At 40.5% G+C, this 18,752-nt stretch overlaps 1 protein-coding gene across 1 annotated transcript in view; it reads right to left on the reverse strand.

Moving 5' to 3' along the window:
• The window catches only part of PLXDC2 (plexin domain containing 2), a 261,533-nt gene extending 243,173 nt beyond the window's left edge, over positions 1 to 18,360 (reverse strand). Inside the window, exon 1 of the mRNA XM_082298661.1 lies at positions 17,952 to 18,360. Within this exon, the coding sequence (XP_082154787.1) occupies positions 17,952 to 18,060 (109 nt within the window). The 5' untranslated portion in view covers positions 18,061 to 18,360. The remainder of the gene's footprint in view (positions 1 to 17,951) is intronic.
• Positions 18,361 to 18,752: the final 392 nt, after the last annotated feature.

Genomic DNA, 18,752 nt, shown 5'->3' on the forward strand with positions numbered 1-18,752 from the left:
ATGAAGAATCTTGAGGAAGTTGGTAATAGTTTGCTAAGGGAGAGCAACAAAGCTCCTTCTCTTCTTACAACTATTTCTTGCAAGATTCACTCTCTTCAGCAGATGGAGGGCTGCAGTAAAAGACAGCAACTCAGGGCTGAAGAGGTCATAAAACTCTCAAGAGCAGGAAATTACATAGGCATATCTGCCAATGAGGTCTGTTTATGAAAAGTCATTAGGCATTCCCAATCTTTTCAGTTCCTGCTTCCCCAAATAGGAGAACAGTATTTTAAGAGTAGTAAACCCCAATCATCTTGTTTCAATTTAAGCTTATCCCTCTATTTTCTTTTATATGCTAAGCATATAACTCATGCCAAACACAAAAGTATCCACCTGCTACAGAGAAACCAATTAGATGTATAAGCAAGTAGGGGATTTTCTCCCTTGAAACTTGATCCTGCAGCCCATGGAGAGTTTTGAAGCAGTAAATACCTACCACAGTATTGATACCACATGATTTGGCTTTTGTTTCAACACAAGTTTTAGCCCCCAGGTTTAGCAACCTTGGAAGGCCCCACATCACTATGCCACAGCCATCAGACTCAGGGAAAAGAAGTCACCTGCCTCCCAAGAGCTGTGTCACACACTGGGTGACCAGACCCATCTTCCTCCTGGGCTGGAGAGTTCTGTGAGCTTCACGTGCCTTCCTCCTCTTGGGACTCCAGGCTTCTCCATCAGGGACAGATATAAACCCTAACAAACAAGTTACTACTGGAGCCACTAGGATTTTTGACAGAGTAAGGAAAGCAAATTTAGACTAACATCCATAGATATAGCTATGCACAATGATCATCAACATGTGAAGTTGCTTGCATAAGGACTAGCAAAAAAAAGTGATCAGAAGAACCCTGATGTCCCTATGTACCCACTTTATTTGAACGCACTGAGGTACTATTAGAAACTGTATGAGTTACTAATAGAAGTGAAAAGCGGAAAAGTAAAAGTCAACATTGAGAAAAGATAATTACTAGATGCTCTTTGCAGTCTATTGATTTATGACTTTGATTAGTACTGAGTATTAAAAAGATGAAAAAAAATACTGAAAACAGTAATTAAGCTAGGATAAAGGAGGTTATGTTCCTTAATACATGACATTCCATCAATAAACAAAAGCAAAACTTGGAGTGGAATATGCTCCGAGAATAGTGAAAGGAATGGTACCTCTGGGAAGCAAATGCACCAAATGTTCAAAGTAATATCCTTATTATGAAGAATATGAAAATCAATGTAGAAATAGGCAAATAAAGAATGAAAACAAAGAAAAATTACTGTATAACTGAGATGCAGTCTTATCTTTAAATATGACAATATTTACACATATGCATATATAGCTCAGTTGGTCAGAGCCTGGTGCTAATAATGCCAAGGCTGTGAATTCAATCCCTAAATGGGCCATTCACTTAAGAGCTGGACCTGATGTTCCTTGTGGCCCCCTTGCAACTCAGAATATTCTGTGATTCTGCGATATAAGTACCTACAAACACCCCTTCTCTCTTTTCATTTTTATAAGAGGTTATGTACTGAATGTCAAAATGTATTCATAAGTATTTTCAATGTGTAAATCCTCAATGTCTCACAGTTCCTTCCAAATATTTCTAACTTATTTTGCATCCTGCCTACACAGCTGTGACAGTTTACATTTCTTTTAAAATTACTTAGCAGCAGAAAGGGGACCATAAGACCTGGCAACCTCTTGTACATGGAGCTCTGTGCTTCCCAGACCAGCAGCTTCCCCCTAGTCAGTGACAGCAGCAGAGCTGAGCTCTTCAGGAACCAATGGGAAATGTTCTTCAAGAAACACATATTCAAATGTCCTGTTGAGTACGGCAGACTGCTGATCAGAAACTAGTGGTCCCAAGACTGACTATTATCTCTTCTATTTTGATTTAAAAGACTAAATGGCTGAAATTCAACTTGCTCCCAAGTGAATGGCTTACTAAGCTGCAAAACTTCCACATTACTTGGCATTGTTTTGAAACTGAATAGAAAATAAATGCACACAAACGAAATGCAAAATATAAGCTTGTATACCACACATCTAGAAGCGCTTAAGGAGATTTTGGGCAGTTAGTTCCCACTGACGTCAGTGGTAAATGCCCAAGATTAAGCACTTAAGGAGCTATACAGTAAGAGCTGCAGAACTGCATGGCATAACTGTAACTTATATTCATCTATTCATTAAAGTCTCATATTTTCAGTTTTGTGGAGAGTGTTCCAAATGTATTGTGGTCATTGTAAAACCAGACAATCCAGGCTAAATGGAGCACGTGTTTCATGGAAGTTATTAAGCAAAGGATTAGAAAACTTTTAACATATTTTTTTTCCTAGAAATCTGCTCTAAACATTCTCACAATCATACATCTTTCAGAAATGAGACAATAATTAAATTCAAGGGCTTGATTAAATTTCCAAACCAGATAATTGTTTTTTAGCAAAAAAACCCAAAACATCCAACTGATGCACCTAATTTATAGCAGACCTTAAAAAACAAATCATACAGGTCATTAATTTTGTATCACAATAGGCCTTTATATTAGATTAAATGCTCAGATGCATTTATTGCACAAGAAAATTAACAGGTCACATTTCGCTGCCTTTTCTTGGTCATCATTTATTTGGGAACAACTCTTCTTTTTCAAGGTAAACTGAGCTGATGAATGATTCTGTGATTCTATTTCTAAACTACACACTATACAATCTTTCCATCGAGGAAAGAATCTCAAAAGTTATTGTGCTGGACTCCACATCCTAAAGAATATGGGGTTTTTCTAACATCAGAGCCTAAACCTCTGCTGCTGTATGTCCCAAAGCCAAGCTCAGTTACAATATTAAGTCGTCTTTTTTTGCTGCCTGTGACTATGTAGTATAATTTAGGGAAAGACCAGGTATGTTTTATGTGTAGTCCAGAAGAAATATTAGGGAGTCACATAATTTTTCTTTTGCCCTTGCACTCTGAGGCAAAGGAGCTCATGCTCTTACTGAAAAGCATCTGAAGGCAGCGTTTGAAAAAAGGTGTTAGTAATGTAACAATCCCTGGGCTATGGCATTTCTCCAGGTTTCTTCTCTTCTAAGATTTGTAGGACCTTCATCATCGCCTTCACAAAGATGCAAGAGATGCTGAATGTAAGCCTAGACCCTTCCAGGCCTCCACTTCTCTGCCAAACCTTTGCTCCAGGACAGTGGGGGTCTCTGCCTGTTCCTTTGGCCTCACATAAATTCCACTTCTACTTCTTGCTCACAGTATTAAAGGAAAAATTAAAAAGTTAAAAGAGGAGAAAAAGGAGAACAGAATGCAGAAAAATGTTCAAAAATTTTAAATGGCAAGTAAATACAATCCATAATTAAATTAATAACTTCAGCCAGAGGTGGAGGGTTTTTATCTTTTTGTGAATTTCTTTTTGTGGATTTTTTTTGGGTGCTGTTTTTGTTGTTGTAGTTGATTTGTTTGGTTTTTTTTCCTATAAAGCATATGCTAGTAATCTTAGGGAAGCAAAACAGATTCCCTAATTTAAGACACTGCAGCTCTACTCAGCAGTAAGCTTGAATGCCATCTTGCAGCAACAGAGAGAGTAAAAAACCAGTCTTGGACTGCCAAATACTTAAATGGAAGTTCAAGAGCTGTTGGCAGGATGGCGAAGTTCTGACAGAAATCGTAAAGATGCTATTGGCTTGTGTTTTAGTGAGTAGTTCTTGTATATTCAATTATAAGTTTGTAGTTCCATCACGCCAAAGCATACGGTGTCTGCTTTGAAGGTTAAACATGAAAACACAAATTAAAACTGTGAGGTTCTTTTTCTTATAAACAGTTATTTCAAAATTCAAACCAATCCATTCTAAATCCACAAATGGTAAGTAAAATATATTACAGCATAAATACCAAGAGAGATGGGAGGGAGAAAAAACACATAACATGATTTTAAATCATTAAATGTACATGGAACTTTTTATTGACTTTGTAGAATGATGGCCATCAGATGCCAGCTGGCTGGATGAATATAACAGCAGGAATAGCTATATTTCAATGAACTTCCTACTAATACCTTGGCAGGTGGGTGTCAAAATCCCAAAGTGAGTAAGAGCAGAAATGCCTTGTTACTGATAAAAAGAGCAACTTGAGGGAGATAGGCATCTCTGATCAGAAACATATTTTAGTATTTCTGGGAATGTTGGAGACTGGAGCAATTTGCCTTGGCAAACGAAGTGATCCTCCATGTCAGTTAACAAGTTAAGGAAATACAGCCCACAACTGCAGAGGGATGTGCAAGGAGAGCAGAACACATTTTAAATTCAGCATCCCGTGTTTAATGAAGCCATTATTTTGGGTTATGACTTGGTGTTTTCTGCTGGGATTTACTGCCTCAAGGATGGTCAGAGGCTACTCTGTCAAGCTACAAGTGAAACCGCTATTGCCACAGTACAGCTGGAAAGATACAGGAAATTACCATAGGCCCAAGCGAACTTAGCCTGTACTTATCTTTATCATTATTATTCAAATTTTTTCCTCTTTTCCCCTCAGAAAACATGTTTATAGAACATGGAAACAACTGGACCTTTGAAGAAATGCTACAGCTAGAAGGGTCCCACTCTGCCTTCCTGGCCTGTCCTCCCCCCATCTTCTGAAGCCTGGCTAAAACAGGTGTTCAGTGATGAAAAAGGAAGCTCCTGAATGCCTAGAAGCATAGCCCAGCAGACCCAGACAAAAAGTCTTTTCATTCCTCATTTATTTTTTTACAAGGCAGCTATTGATAATAGCAGTCACCTGGCAGGGAGATGAAGATTGGGAAGCTTTCTTTCCCAGTTTACCTGTCCTATATAATTTAGAGGTTTCTAACATTCCTTAAACTGCGCAACAGACACTTCCTTCCTCCTTTCTGTGATTTTCAGGAGAACAGAATCAGAGAACATAACTTTTTTTCTTATTTTATTTTTTAATTACTTTTTAATACTGAAAAAGAAACCAAATTAGAATAGTGAATGCAGCATTTTCCCCCTAAAAGGACATGGCTTCCCTATAGAGCTTCTGAATATATCTTTCCCTATCTTCACTCTCTGGCTCCCTACAGATTTAAATTACAGAGGCAGAATATTTGTCCTCAAAGTAACCTATTTTTTTAATTCACATGGATGTTTTGATCTTTTTTTCTCTAGACTTCCAGCCTGAATAGGCTCACAGAATTAATACGGCTGCTAAAATGTATACAGCGAACTGAATCAGGCCTTTCATTCCTGCCCAGCAAATATTCTCATAGCTCTCACAGTCAACTCATGGCTTCTTCTCTGCTTGCTCCTCCTTTTCCCATTTCAAGTGTCTCAAGCATTCTGAAACCAAAAGCACTGCCCTTACCCTCAGAATTAAGAAAATAAATTATCATATATTATAAATAAATAATACAAATAAAAACATCAGCAGAGAAACAGGCATCCAGAACCTTTCAGCCTCCAAATCCCAAATGCCTTTAAAGAGCATAATGAACAACTTTGAGGTATGGAGTAGGTTTTCAGCACCAAGGTAAAAATCCCTGCCATTCATTCATTCTCTTCCTGGGAGCACACAAGCCATGCTCGCTGCCCGTGGGAAAGTGGCATCAAGCAGTTCTGTGACCAAAGATCCCACACTGCAATACATCACACGTACTGAGCGCTGCTGAGCACACTACAGAATTAGAGGCAAGGCTTTGTGGGCTAAAGGCTCATCTCAAATTGGCTCAAGCTGCTCTTTTAGGAGTAAACTGTGGCTGTGTTGAAGCATGTGAGGGTAGAATACAATCTCTTTCTTTTTCCCTAAATTAAATTCTACATATAAAAGGCCCTATAAACATTTTAGCAACACCTACCAGCATGTTCTAGCACAAGCCATTTTGGTGAAGGCTTTACATATGCACTTCTCTTCAAGCACAAGCTTCAGTCACATTTTCAAGTGCTGTGCCAAATTGAGGCTTGCAGGGGTAGCAACTATTTTTCTTTTTATATGGAATTTAAATCTTTTAAATCTCTTCTCTCTTTGTCTTCTCCTTCTTTATGGCAAACCTCAAAATGGATTTGAATTCTACTTAAAAGTCAAAAATTTCCCTAGATCTCCAAACAATAGATTATTAGAAAAAGAGAGACAACTGGCTGGCTCTACAACTGTACCAGCATCCATCTCAGACACTCAGGTAATTAGAGAGATGAAATTAAAACTACGGTGGATTTATGATGATCAATAAAACAAAATTATGACAGCAGAAAATACAATCAAACACTCGACAATCTCCCCGGCCACAGAGATTTTAAGTTTCACTAGGAATGCTGGCTTGGTATGCACCCCCACTAAGCTGTGCCATAAACCAGCAGAATAAGGATAAAATAATGAAATTCAAATACACGCATGGGAGGGTCAAAGCTAAAGCTAAAAGAATGTGTTTTATTTTACAACCTGCTCTAACTACAGCAAACTTCTACAGATAAAGCTGGATAAAACTTCCTATCTGGAAGACCTCACCTTCAGTTTACTATCTATACATGCCTAGGGATAAAAATGTAATTCATTAAAATCTTAGGGTCATCCTTTGAAGCTAACAGCAATGTTTTTGTGTAAAGAGCAGAACAATAAACCATAAATTTGCATTCAAGAAGCAGCATGTAATAAGTGTTTACACTTAAATTTGATGCGAGCCATGTGTGCTTATTGCTTCTCAAGCTCAGGCCACATTTCAGTCCCTTGGAGACAGATCATAAAATCTAAGTGAATATTTAGTTCATGCATCTCCTAAATGTGTCTTGCACATCATACCAAAAAAAAAAAAAAAAAAAAAAAAAAAAGAAGAAAAAAATCCCAATGCCCAGGTCTTAAAGAAGAATACGATATGCATATGCATTAGAAAAGAGATTATTCACTGCTGTTATCCACTACAACTATACAGGGAGGTGGCATTTAGTCTTTTCTGCCTGCAGAAAGATCCTTTTCTCCTCAAATAATTTCAGGATCTGCAACAAGGCTGCAAAAATCATTGCCTCTGTTGCAAATGTCCGGGGACTTCTGGGTCAGCTACATTCCAAAGTCCAAGATCAGAGAAAAATCTTAAACATCTACATCTTTTTCAGTCCACTCATCTGTAAGACACCATTTGTATAGATTGATACAGTTAAGCAAGCGTTTAAGCACAGTTCTAAATAAGGGAAGTTTTCCATAACTGGAGCCTAGGTATGCAACCCCAAATACTCCAAAGCATGAAGTCTGTTTGAGGTTTGGTTTTTCTATTTTTTTGGTGGATTGCTCCTCCTCCCCCTTGCCTTTTGGTTTTATTGTTCTTATTGCTTTCTTCTCTTGTTTTGTTGGTTTTTTGGGTTTGTGTTGGTTTTTTTTTTCCCCCACTGATGGCTCTATTAGATTTATTATCTAAACAATAATTTAAATTTCTTTTTGAATTAGGTGGGAGGAGGGAAACTCATATACTTTGCAAGACAAGAGTAACAGCTTTTTAAAATACAGCTTTTTTAACTTATCACTATTTCTGCAGAACAAACAAAACCCACCATCAGTGATAAAACAGCAGATGCTGAAAAGCACCAGTCTGCTGATCTATCAGTTCTGTTTTCAGCAAGATACTTACTCTACAGGAAACTTCAGCATGATTTATAGCAACAGAGGCACAGTATTATACATGGACAATGTATAAATGCATGTGTTATAGACCATTCATCAATAATCTTTTTCCTTAAACGGTCATGAAGATACAGTCCCAGTAAAGCCTGCTATCATATTTTTCAAGCAAAATAATAATCTACATCTTGCAATGATTGTTTTCTTAGGACGATAAACTTTTTGAGTAATCAAAGCATTCTGGTCAACAGGGCTTCAAACTGAATTGGAATTCTTTCTTCTGACTAGCAATTTCTGAATCTGGATTGTTATTTTTAAAGTTTAATTACAGGAAAAATAATTTTACAGTTTGTGGAACACCATCGTTCTCTTCTCTCCAAGAACTCAAAGACAAAACCAAGAAGAATTGGACAGAGTCTTTTCAAGTTGTCAAAGTGCCAACAGGCAGAAATCTGACCCACTATTTGTCTCTTTGTCTATCCTTCAGACATGCTTGTGTTTAGCAAAAAAATTTATCACACTAGACTATAAAATGTTGCCATTTGGGATAAGTTATATAAACAGCTGAGAAACAAATCCCTCTCCTGATGCAAGCCTGAGTGTGGAAAGGAGTATCAGAGATGGCAAAATCTACAGTAGTCCAAAACCAAGCCTTGTGGTCTCTGAACTAATCAGAGCCCTCAGTCAACTTTAATCTGGATTTTTTTCCAGAAAGATAGGTTACTTGATCAGAGGTCTGACTGGGATTTAAAATCTGAGATTAGGGAATTGAAGGATAAGAATGCAGAGAGAATTACACCCCTGAATTTGAAGAAGCAAGGGGAAACTCGAAAGATCTGCTACTGCAGAAAAATTCCACTCATACTTTGATACACAAATGAGGACTCTTTAATTTTGGCAAGGTTGTCACTTTTTTAAACCACCTTCTTATTAGTAAAACTAGGATATTACCATACTTCTACAAGGTCTTCCAACTATAAGAATACTATGACTATAAAGCACATATCTATGATGAGTATGGGAACAATCAAGCAAGCTGTAAGATAAGTGTGGTATGAAAACAGCAGTGGAGAAGTAGAGCATGCTTGCTGACAAGTGACAGGAGTCAAAAGTCTGCAGTTCAACATCAGAGCACCTAAACAAAGTTAGGAACACAAGCTGGATCCAAGTTTGCAGTACAACACAACATGAAATGGCAGAACTTCCAATCCTCAGGCATCTCAACTAAGATGGCACATAATCCCACCTTCTTCTAAACACTGGGCTGCTTTCCAGGAGGTTTGTGGGGTCAGCTCAAGAAGCTGACAGAAGATAGTAGTAGTTCATTTTTTCCATTCAAATGAACAAGTTTTCTATAAGAAGAGTAGTTTTGCAGGTCATTTATGCTATTCTAGAAAATGGCTCTGAATTGAATCAAAACCAGTATTACCAACTCTGAAATTACTGTCCATGTAATTGTGCATGAAACAAAACAGGAGCTGAAAAAGCCAAGTATATTAGGTCAAAAAATAAATGGAAAAGCAAAGGCTAAGGAAAACCAGATAAAGACCAACAAGCCTTCAAACAAAGCATACTAGAATTAAATATTTTTTTTGCTACTGTAGAAACTCAATGCTCTCGTTATGTTCTGTGGCACATTCTATTTGGGTCTTCTGCAATTTTACCGCATGCTCAAAGGTTGTTAAAGTGAAGCACATTACTGATGGTCTGTGGTGCATGGGGACATTTGGAACAGACTTCCATGACACAACTGCTTCTCAGCTCAAGGAAATACTTGCTGACCTAAGTAATCCCTTCTTAGCTATGCTGTCCTAGGTAAGAAATTGTTAGGACAACTTACTACAGTTATTATGTCATTTGTGCACTGGAAAGATAGAAATGTCTCCAACAGCTTATAGGAAAGGTTTGGGAAGGATAAATTCATTAACATTAGCAAAACTGAAAGCAATTTTGTTATTGCTTAGCATGATATTTAATAGGGGAAAGAACCCTTTGGGTTTCTGTGGCTGAATGTAAACATGAAAAGCTGCGTACTTCCGCAGTCTACAACTGTACATTTCAATTATTAAGTCTTGCAGAATTTGCATAATAAACTAAAAAGCACTGCATTACACATTCTTAAAAGCATTGCATTATACATTCTTAATTAATAAAACCTTTTTTTTAAAGAAAATTAATAACAGACATAATAAAAAGTAAATGGAAACCAGAACTGATGATAATCTATAGTGGTGATTCATGCTAACCATTTTATTTGAGACTACAACTTAGATCAGTGTGTATATATAAGTTTATATAGGAACCAGTAATAAATGGTGTTGATACTGAGGTCAGGTTTCTGTAATACACCAAAAGCTAAACTTCTAGTCCATAAATACACTCACTGCAAGTAAAATATAAATCTATTATCTTTACAGCAGCTGCAATCTGGAAAATGTGCTCTCTTTTAATTTTGTTGTGTCATGTATATCTCATTAACCAAGAAGCAACCTGAATGAGAAATATACTATAAAGTTAAAAAACCAAGACCCCAAAACCCTAGCTGGATGATCAAGATGACTCTTCCTTTCAGCCATTCTCCCCTTTCCTGTCATCAAATAAAAGTAAGTTTTTTTACAAGATAAAATGGCTTGCTCTTACAGGACTTATATAGCCAAATTTTCAACAGCAGTAAGTCTCAATTAGAGATGACTAGAAAGTTAATTTCCCATCCTCATCAAAATTTTGATCTTATTCGGATTAAAAGTGAATAGTCAATGCTAGCTGTAAGATATTAAATGAAAAAAAAATGTAAATACACAAACACATAAACTTCAAATCAAAGTGCTTTTTAATTGTGTTTATATATAATACAAAAATTATAAGCTAAAAGACCAAATGCAAAATTTGAAATGAGATATTTTATCATCAGCAAAACAAGAATCTCAAAACTACTTGTTTTGGCACTTGCCAGTGAAATACTTGACAAGAACATGTCAAATTTGACATAATTTTCCAATTTCAACTAGTTTTTTCTTTAAACATTTTTGACTAAAACTATATAACACCTGGTAGCATTGAACAGAATTCAGCTTTTCCAGAGTTTTTATGTTGTTCTAAGAGGATTTATAATGCTCAGGGGTTTCAAAATACTACATTCATCCTCCTTATAATTTTATTTTCACCCCCTCTACCTCTTCTGAAATGTAGTCTTTTCTGTTTCTCTCTCTCTTTTTTAAATCTCACTTGACTAACAAGAGCAGGTCTGATCCATCTGACCTAGAGCATGACCACATCAGCTACTGAAACAGTGCAAGTGAGGAGGAAGCAATCTCTGAAACAAGCAGGAAGGGCAAGGAGGAGATGCAGGATGGGGCAGAAGAGGATGGACCTGGGAACTCTAAAACCTGTTCTGCCACAAAGAAGTTCCTTACAGAGGGCCTTGGGTGTGCATCCCAGAGGCTGAGGTTGAATTGCAAATGCACACTGTTTTGCTTGCAAATTCAAATTGAGTCCTATTAACCCACACAGGAAAGCAGAAACATGCAGCTGGAGAATATCATGGAGCAATTGTCACAAAAAAGATTTATACTGGCTCCCAGTTCTCTATGGAGGCCAAAATTGCATTTTCCAATGGATTTTTAGTTCAGCTGCTGACTCATAAAAGAAGAATCTGCATAGTGATGAACACACTATAACACTTCACCCTTCAGAAAATGCTGAATTTACAATGGACGATACACCCCTTTTACAATCAGCCTAGTAGCAACTCTTGTGAGAAGAAAAGATGCAATTATTCTGCAGAGATGCAGTTTGCAAATTATGATTAAAGGGGAAAAAAAAAAGGTAATGCATGAATAGAAGAAAAAATTAAATACAACTATACAACTCAAAGTGCTTATTACTGGGTAACCACTGCATCCTATTCTGCTACTAAATCCAGCTGAAACTTCCAAGGGAATGTGCCCTATGACAGCAGTTAAGGAAAGCTGCAGTAAACACTGTAAATGGCGCTGCATCCCTGAAACATAAGCAGTCCTTTGACACAGTTCAATTACATCTGTAAAGCAAAGGAGATTCTAGCATCAACTGTGACACAACATATATTTGAAACACTGCCAGAGAAAGGTTAAATGGAACAGTTTATATATTCCCTTTGTGGAACTCTTCCTATTCAAGTCAAGGATTGTTAACTGAACAAAATGGCATGAGGTAAGTGATTCTGCCTAAAGACCAAAAAAGTCACTATGAGAATTTAAAAAAAATTATCTGCTTATAATGGAACCTAGACAGTGTTCATGTTAAAAGATAAAAGTTCTAAACAAGTAAGAACTAAATCTGATTTTAAAAGGTTTTTTACATTACATAGGACCACTAACTAAACCAGCATTTTAAATGTCCTTATCTTGTCTACAGCCACAGAAAGTGTATGTTGAAATCACATTAAAGCCACATATATCACTGGAAATGAGAGACAGAGGCCCCGAGCTAAGAGAGCGCTGGAATTCATGCTTGTATTTTATCTAGCTGCAGAGTTCAAGGTGAACCCCTGTGTACTTAAAGCTATCTACACTGAATGATTCCAGATAGCTGGGTGAGACCTAGAAAGGTCACATCATCCAGCCACTTGCTCCAAGGCAGGAACAGCTGCCTTTTTTGACAGAATGACATTCTGGACATATGTTTATCTAATATGTTTCAATGATGAAGACTGCTCATAGATAATTTGTTCCTCTAGCCTTATAGGAATCTACCTTACTGCAATTTCAGTCATTAGTTACTGCTGAAGACAAGTTATTCCCCCCTCTGTGGAATACTTTTACACACTTCGAGCATGTTACCATGTCATCTCTTAGTTTTATTCTCTATAGAAGTGTTCTTTCCTTTTTTCTCCACATGACAGTCCTCAATTAGTCCATATATTTCTGAAAGTGCAGTGCTTGAAACTGAAGAGAATATGCCTCTTGGGATCTTACCATGGCTGAGTAGAGCATATGCATGATTCTTGTGATGTCTTGTACCTATCTTCATATCAATCCTTACATTTCTCTTGATGCACCACCCCATCAAGATGCTACTTTTGAAATTGTGTGTTCAATTCGAGTGCCATGCCTGACCCTGGACCTGGCCTCAGAACCTGCTCCATTTGCCTTTTTCAGAAGATTGGATCAAATCCAACTCAGAAACAAAACACACTGCCCTTTGGTTGAGGGAGATGAACAGGTTACACAAGCCCTTTCAAACCCAGATGCTTAGCACAACTGATTGCTCAATGTTGACAGCAAGGAGTTCTAACCAAAGTTAAGTTTATTGGTTGGATGAAAAACAAGAAAAGAGGAGAAAGAGGAGGAAGTGTTCCATGATGAGACACACCACCCAGCACTCACAGACGTTACTTCAGGGCAATGTTTTATGCTCATTTGTGAGAAGCCGCAAACAAAAACAATCCCCATGTGCACTTAGCATGGCCTTTCTGCATACTTCTCCATAGAAAGCAAACTCATAGGTTCTTCTATAATGCTGCTGTGATTATGCAATTCTTCAATTCAGTAAATACACTATCTGCCAATTGCACCGCATTAACACTCCCAGCTCAGCCCTCATCAAACCTAGAAGTTGGATATAATTCCACACTGCTGGCAAGCCTGCAGCATTTCCTTGTACTGGACTGTAAATGCTCCCATCAAATTACCTTTGTTCCCCCTGTAGAGAGTCCTCAGGAGAGATTACCTTAACCAGTGCTGCCTTAAATTCCTTTGGTATGCATTTTTCTTAGGAAGCATGAACCACATTGGGTATGCAAAATATCAGTGACCCCAGCTGTGTTCTCAGACTAAGAGACTGCAGCCTTGGTAAGTTTTGAAACTGGAGCTGCTACAGAGATTTCTTTTTTCCAGGGCTTTTAAGGTTACAAGCAGCAGAACTGCACAGTACTTCACACAGTCCAATGAAACCACAGTGACTTTTATAAAAAGCAGGGTCAAATTATGCTTTTATTTTTATTCCTTTTAATATTAAATTTTTATCTCCTTTGTGGGGAAAAACCAGTAGGAGTCAACAGAGCACATTTCTGGTGTGATAGCTGTATTTGGCACACTTCAAAGCAAAGCAGCTTTCTGGGCATCACTGCATAGTGGTCCTGCAGGAAACACAAGTTTCAGGTCCAAACCTCCATCTCCTGAGGCCTGTGCAGGTGTAGGGACCTGCAGCACTGCTCCACCAAAATGTGCCACAAAGTCCTTAACGAAAAATACTAAGGTCTGTGACTGTTTCCGTCAGGAAGTCTCTCATCACCTGACATGCATTTCTTTATCTACCTCCTTGATCTGAGGAGTCTCTTCCTTGAAAGGAAACAGCCCTCCTGACCTGCATTTTTTTAGAGGAATCTGGTATTCAGTAAGGCAGTAAATGTCACAAGATTTTGCTCTAAATGGCCTGTATCCATCGCTAATAAGTTGTTGACCAAAAAAATCCTTTTCAAATTATAAGGACCTTCCCCTCATTGACTACATTTGTTTACAGTGTAGAGAGATCCCCTGTTATTTATCATCAACTCCAAGTTACATGTCAGACAAAACCAATATCTGAGTCAAGTATTTGCTGGAGTTTAGATGCCTGCATGAGGATATAAACTCTGAACAGGTATATTCAGAGCCAACAGGTATATTCAGGCCAAAAACATTTTTTCCCAAGGGATTTTTAAACTTTCAGTGAACTATGAGTATTGATCTTACTCTAAATCTGTGGAAATGAGTTTCTGTAAAACTGAATTTAAGACCTAAGTCAACTTCATTATAGTCTTAATCTACCCATTATTTACTAGCAGTATTTCAAACCACTCTTTCAGAGGAAATGACAAAGGCAAAAAGCACAAAAAAAAGAGGAAGAAGCAGTATGAAAGTTGAAATAAAAGATGACTGCTTTAGAGGGAAATCTTAGTAAAATATATATGATATACAAGTAAGATTTGCTCTCAAATGTCACTAGGATTCTCTAAACCAATAGTCCCTGTTTACATATCAAGTACAGAAAAAACCCCACTTAAATGCAAACAGAGAAAATATAGCTGATATACATGTTGTCTAATCTTGTATTTCTCTTGATACTTCTAAGATAGAAGTCAAAGGTCCTAATGTAGAATGATGAAAGTTTGGTCTCAGTTGTGGATTTTTTTTTTAAACAGAGTAAAGCTCAGGCAATATACAAAATGTTACTATTTCAGCAGTAGATAAATGCTAGATAAACACTCCTTAATAGCAGTTTATCCTATAAAAATAATTTTACCCCCCCCTTCTGAATGCTGGTGTCTGGAAACAGCAGCAGTCCGATGAATAAAAATTATATCAGGATTCTGGAGCATACTTTAACAGAATAAAAATTACAGTAACAACCTCCTTCTTCTGACTGATGACATTTTCAAAAGAACGTAACACTTTCAAGACTTTGTGGCAACACTTCAACAGTGAGCCCTCACTTATACAACTGGAAGCCTTAATTGTTTTGTGAGCTTTCAAGAGACCGTCTGTTTCACTTCACTAAATTCATGTCATACGCAGTTTGGTTACTGTAAAACACACACGCACACAAACCTCATGTTTAACAACCTCCATCCTGGATTTATAGCATTTTTGTCAGCAAAAGGGAAGTTCTGCGCGGGCCAAGGGGCGGATGGATGGATGGATGGATGGATGGATGGATGGATGGATGGATGGATCCTGGAAGGGAGGCTGGCGGTGCGCGGCTGCCGCTGCGCCCTCTGGCGGGGACAGCCCCGCTCCGGCCAGTGCAGCCTCGTACCCTGGCAAAAAAGTCTTGGGGTTTAGAAACCCCCAGGGGCAGCCAGGTAAGTGGAGGCATGCCTAGAAAATTATTTCGCTTGAGTTGGTCCGACTTGATTTTCCCCAGTAAGATAATTCTGAGAAGCTGGCAAAAACCGCTTTTGCATTTTTTCCATCTCTGTTGAAATCAGAGCATATCCCTTTGGTAGCATCCTCAGAAATCCTCCCGGGCTCTAGCTCTGCCAGGGCTTACTATATGTTTCCATTTCTTGAAACTGTTATTCCACTCATTTTCAATAAGTTGTTTTGTTACTGAGTACTTGAAGAAAATGTCAAAACAGCCTCCCCGTAAGAATTTGAAGCCACCTCAAACATTTATACTTTCATTCTTTAAAGGTTTTATCTGAGCTGATCCAAAGCGACACAGTAGGTGCTAAATAAAGTAAAACTTTGAAACATCACTTTATTTTGACTCACAAACCTGAAGCTGAATTTCTGGCTTAACATATTTATCCTCTTCTCACTGATTAGACAGTCCATCATTGTGGTTTTTTTTTGTTTTGTTTTTTTTTTTTGTCAAACACCAGCAGTATTACAAACAAATCAAAAAAAAAAAAAAAAGAAAATAGAACTCTGATTTTAAAGTGTCATTTAATTATTACTGTCATAATATAGATTTTTTAAATCAAGAACTACGGAAAAGATGCCAAAGTTATAAACATCTAGATGTCAAAACTGACTTCAGATTGCCCATCTTGCTACTTGAAGAAAACAATTACTTGCTATATTCTCTTCAGAATGTATTAAATATCAAAATAATATTTGCCTGATTATAAACGCCTTCATAATTCATATCACATTCAGGAAGACACAAGACATTATTAAATTATTTACAAATAAGAAATCCACTGGTAAACTTTCTATTTAGCACCTTGTGGTACAGACATTGCTGACTACTACAACTTAATAGCCTAAATCAGTGATGTGTGGTGTTTTTTTGGCCATTGATAAATTATATTTCATTTAGTCAGCACTAATACCTTATTGCTGGATATAGTGGCTGGAAGATAATAAACTTTGTGAGTTCAGTCCACCACCACACAAGATAGCAATTCTCTTTTTCTAATATCACCACCACACTTTTTTTCCTTTATAACTAACGTGAACAAATACCAATATTTGTTGCCTACAGCAACATGGAGTTTGCATGTTGCATGAAAAAGACATGAAAAGTCTCCTCCTGGTTTTTCCCTTTGGCCCCAAGTGACATGTGAGCCCTGGCAACCTGCTGAGCTACCCTGTCGTTCAGCAATTCCAAAACTCAGTGGTAGGCCCCTGCCTGGGAAACTCCCTCTCTGTCTAGCGCATAATCTCACTGGACATTTAAAAAAACTACCCAGTCTCTCTTGTTCAGGTCAGTTACACGGTGACCACAAAACTTTCCACGTTTTTATCAAACCTTCAAGAAAAGGAAGAAGGGGCAGTTCTGTTGCACCAGGGAAGCCAGTAGGCGTGTTCCATCTGATAATAATCTAGCTTGTATTTTGAATACACAGGCACAGCTTTTGAAAATACCTGTAAGCCAGAAGCTGCCGCAGAAAGGTCCCCTGACACACAAACCCCACGACTTCTCTCACTATCTGCAAATGTGCCAAGATTTCCTTTAGCAGCTTTCCCCTCCACAGCACAGGAATGCAGGATACAGAAGGCTTTAGTGATCAAAAGGGAACCCCACGCTGTGGGTTACAGTGGCCCAAGAGAAAGCACTACAGGTGCTGTGTGTCACGCATTAACAGGTGTCTCCGAGAAAGACTGACAAGAGGACCCTGATACTCCCCAAGAAAACTTAGTCAACAGAGCCTCTCGCTTCTAACGAACAGGTCCCACAGCCCCTGGGGCTTCTTCCTTCTCTTTCTCCTTCTCTCAACGCCCAGTTTCCAGGGAAGGCTGCAAGCTACTGACTTCCGCGGGGGAGCAGAGTGCCCGCTAGCTCTCCCAGGCAGGATCTGCAGGGAAACTTTGCCATCCCTCCACGGCTCGCTGCCGAGAGAGCAGGGGGGCCCCGGCGCGGGAGGGCGGGCGGGGGAGGCTGTCGGGGCGCCTGGCCCGGGGACTCCGGGTGCTCCGTCCCTCCCTTCCCGGCGCTCGAGCGGAGCCCCTCGCGTCTCGTACATGGCTGGGAAGGAGGCTCCGGGGACCCCGCGAAGGGGCTGGGGAAAGGAACAGCAGCGGCTGCCGGTGGTCGCGGGGCAGATTCATTAAAGGAGGAAAGTCCCGAATTCCCAATAAAATAAGAAATGAAGTCATAGAGAGCTCTTTCCGGAGAAGCCAGGGTAGGGAAGGATGGGAAGCCGGGACCCCGGGCCTCTCTCGGGAGGAGGGGGAGCCAGCCCCGAACGGCGCTTGCCCTCTCCGGGTACGCGGCCCGGGGAGCGGCCGGCGGAGCCCACACCGCGGGGGCTGCGAAGGCGGTCCGGCCCCCGACCCCGGCCCGACCCCGCCCCGGCCGCGCTGCCCCGGGCTCCGCGGAGAACCCGGGCCGGCCCCGCCCGGCAGGTACCGGCCTCGCTTACCGCGGCTCTGCCTCGGCGTCTCCCCGCCGGCGAGCTGGCAGCGCTCGCTCAGGCACTGGAAAAGTAATAGAAATCCAGCGGCTAGTTTGCTCCTCCGCAGCCTCGCCATAGCACGGAGCCTGCCGAGACAACTCTCCGGGTGCGGGGTGCGCGCCGCTCCTCGTCGGTGGTGGGGAAGTCCGGGGAGGGGGGGGCGGAGAGCAGCCCTAGCAGGCGCAGAGCCGCCCTGTCCTCGGAGCAGCGCTCATACAGTGGGGCGGCAGGGACGAGCCGCTGGGGCTGAAGGCGCTGGACCTCGTCTGGGGGGCGCTGGAAGGAGGGGGGAGCTGCGTGCCCCTAACTCGCGCGGCCGCGCCGCTCTCAGTCCAGCGGCATCACCGCTAGGGAAAACAAGCCCAGCCTCGCTGCGAAGTGCCAAACTCTTCCCTCCTCGCAGCCTGCTGATAGATTTTAGGAGAGCCACTGAGATCCTCCCTTCCTGGCTTGCCCCCACCCAGCTCCCTTCCCCCGCAGGGTGAGGCAGGGTGCCTGAGGGACGGAGCCTCTCCTCGGTGTACCGCTACCGACTAAACCCCTCCGGGGAAAACGAGCGGGGAAACGTTCCAGCCGGAGCCAGCGGACCGGCCCCGAGTCCGGGGGGATGCAGGACCCGGAGGGCGGGCGGATGCGCCGCGGGAGAGGATGCGCGGGCGGCGGGGAGGCAGGCGGGGACGGACGAACAAGTTCGCTTTCTCTCTCGGGGCGGTTTCCGCGGCCGGCGGCGCTGGTGCGGGGCCGACGGCAGCCGCGTGGGGCGGGCGC

This window comes from Coloeus monedula (assembly GCF_965178545.1).
Source record: "Coloeus monedula genome assembly, chromosome: 1".
NCBI lineage: Eukaryota > Metazoa > Chordata > Aves > Passeriformes > Corvidae > Coloeus > Coloeus monedula.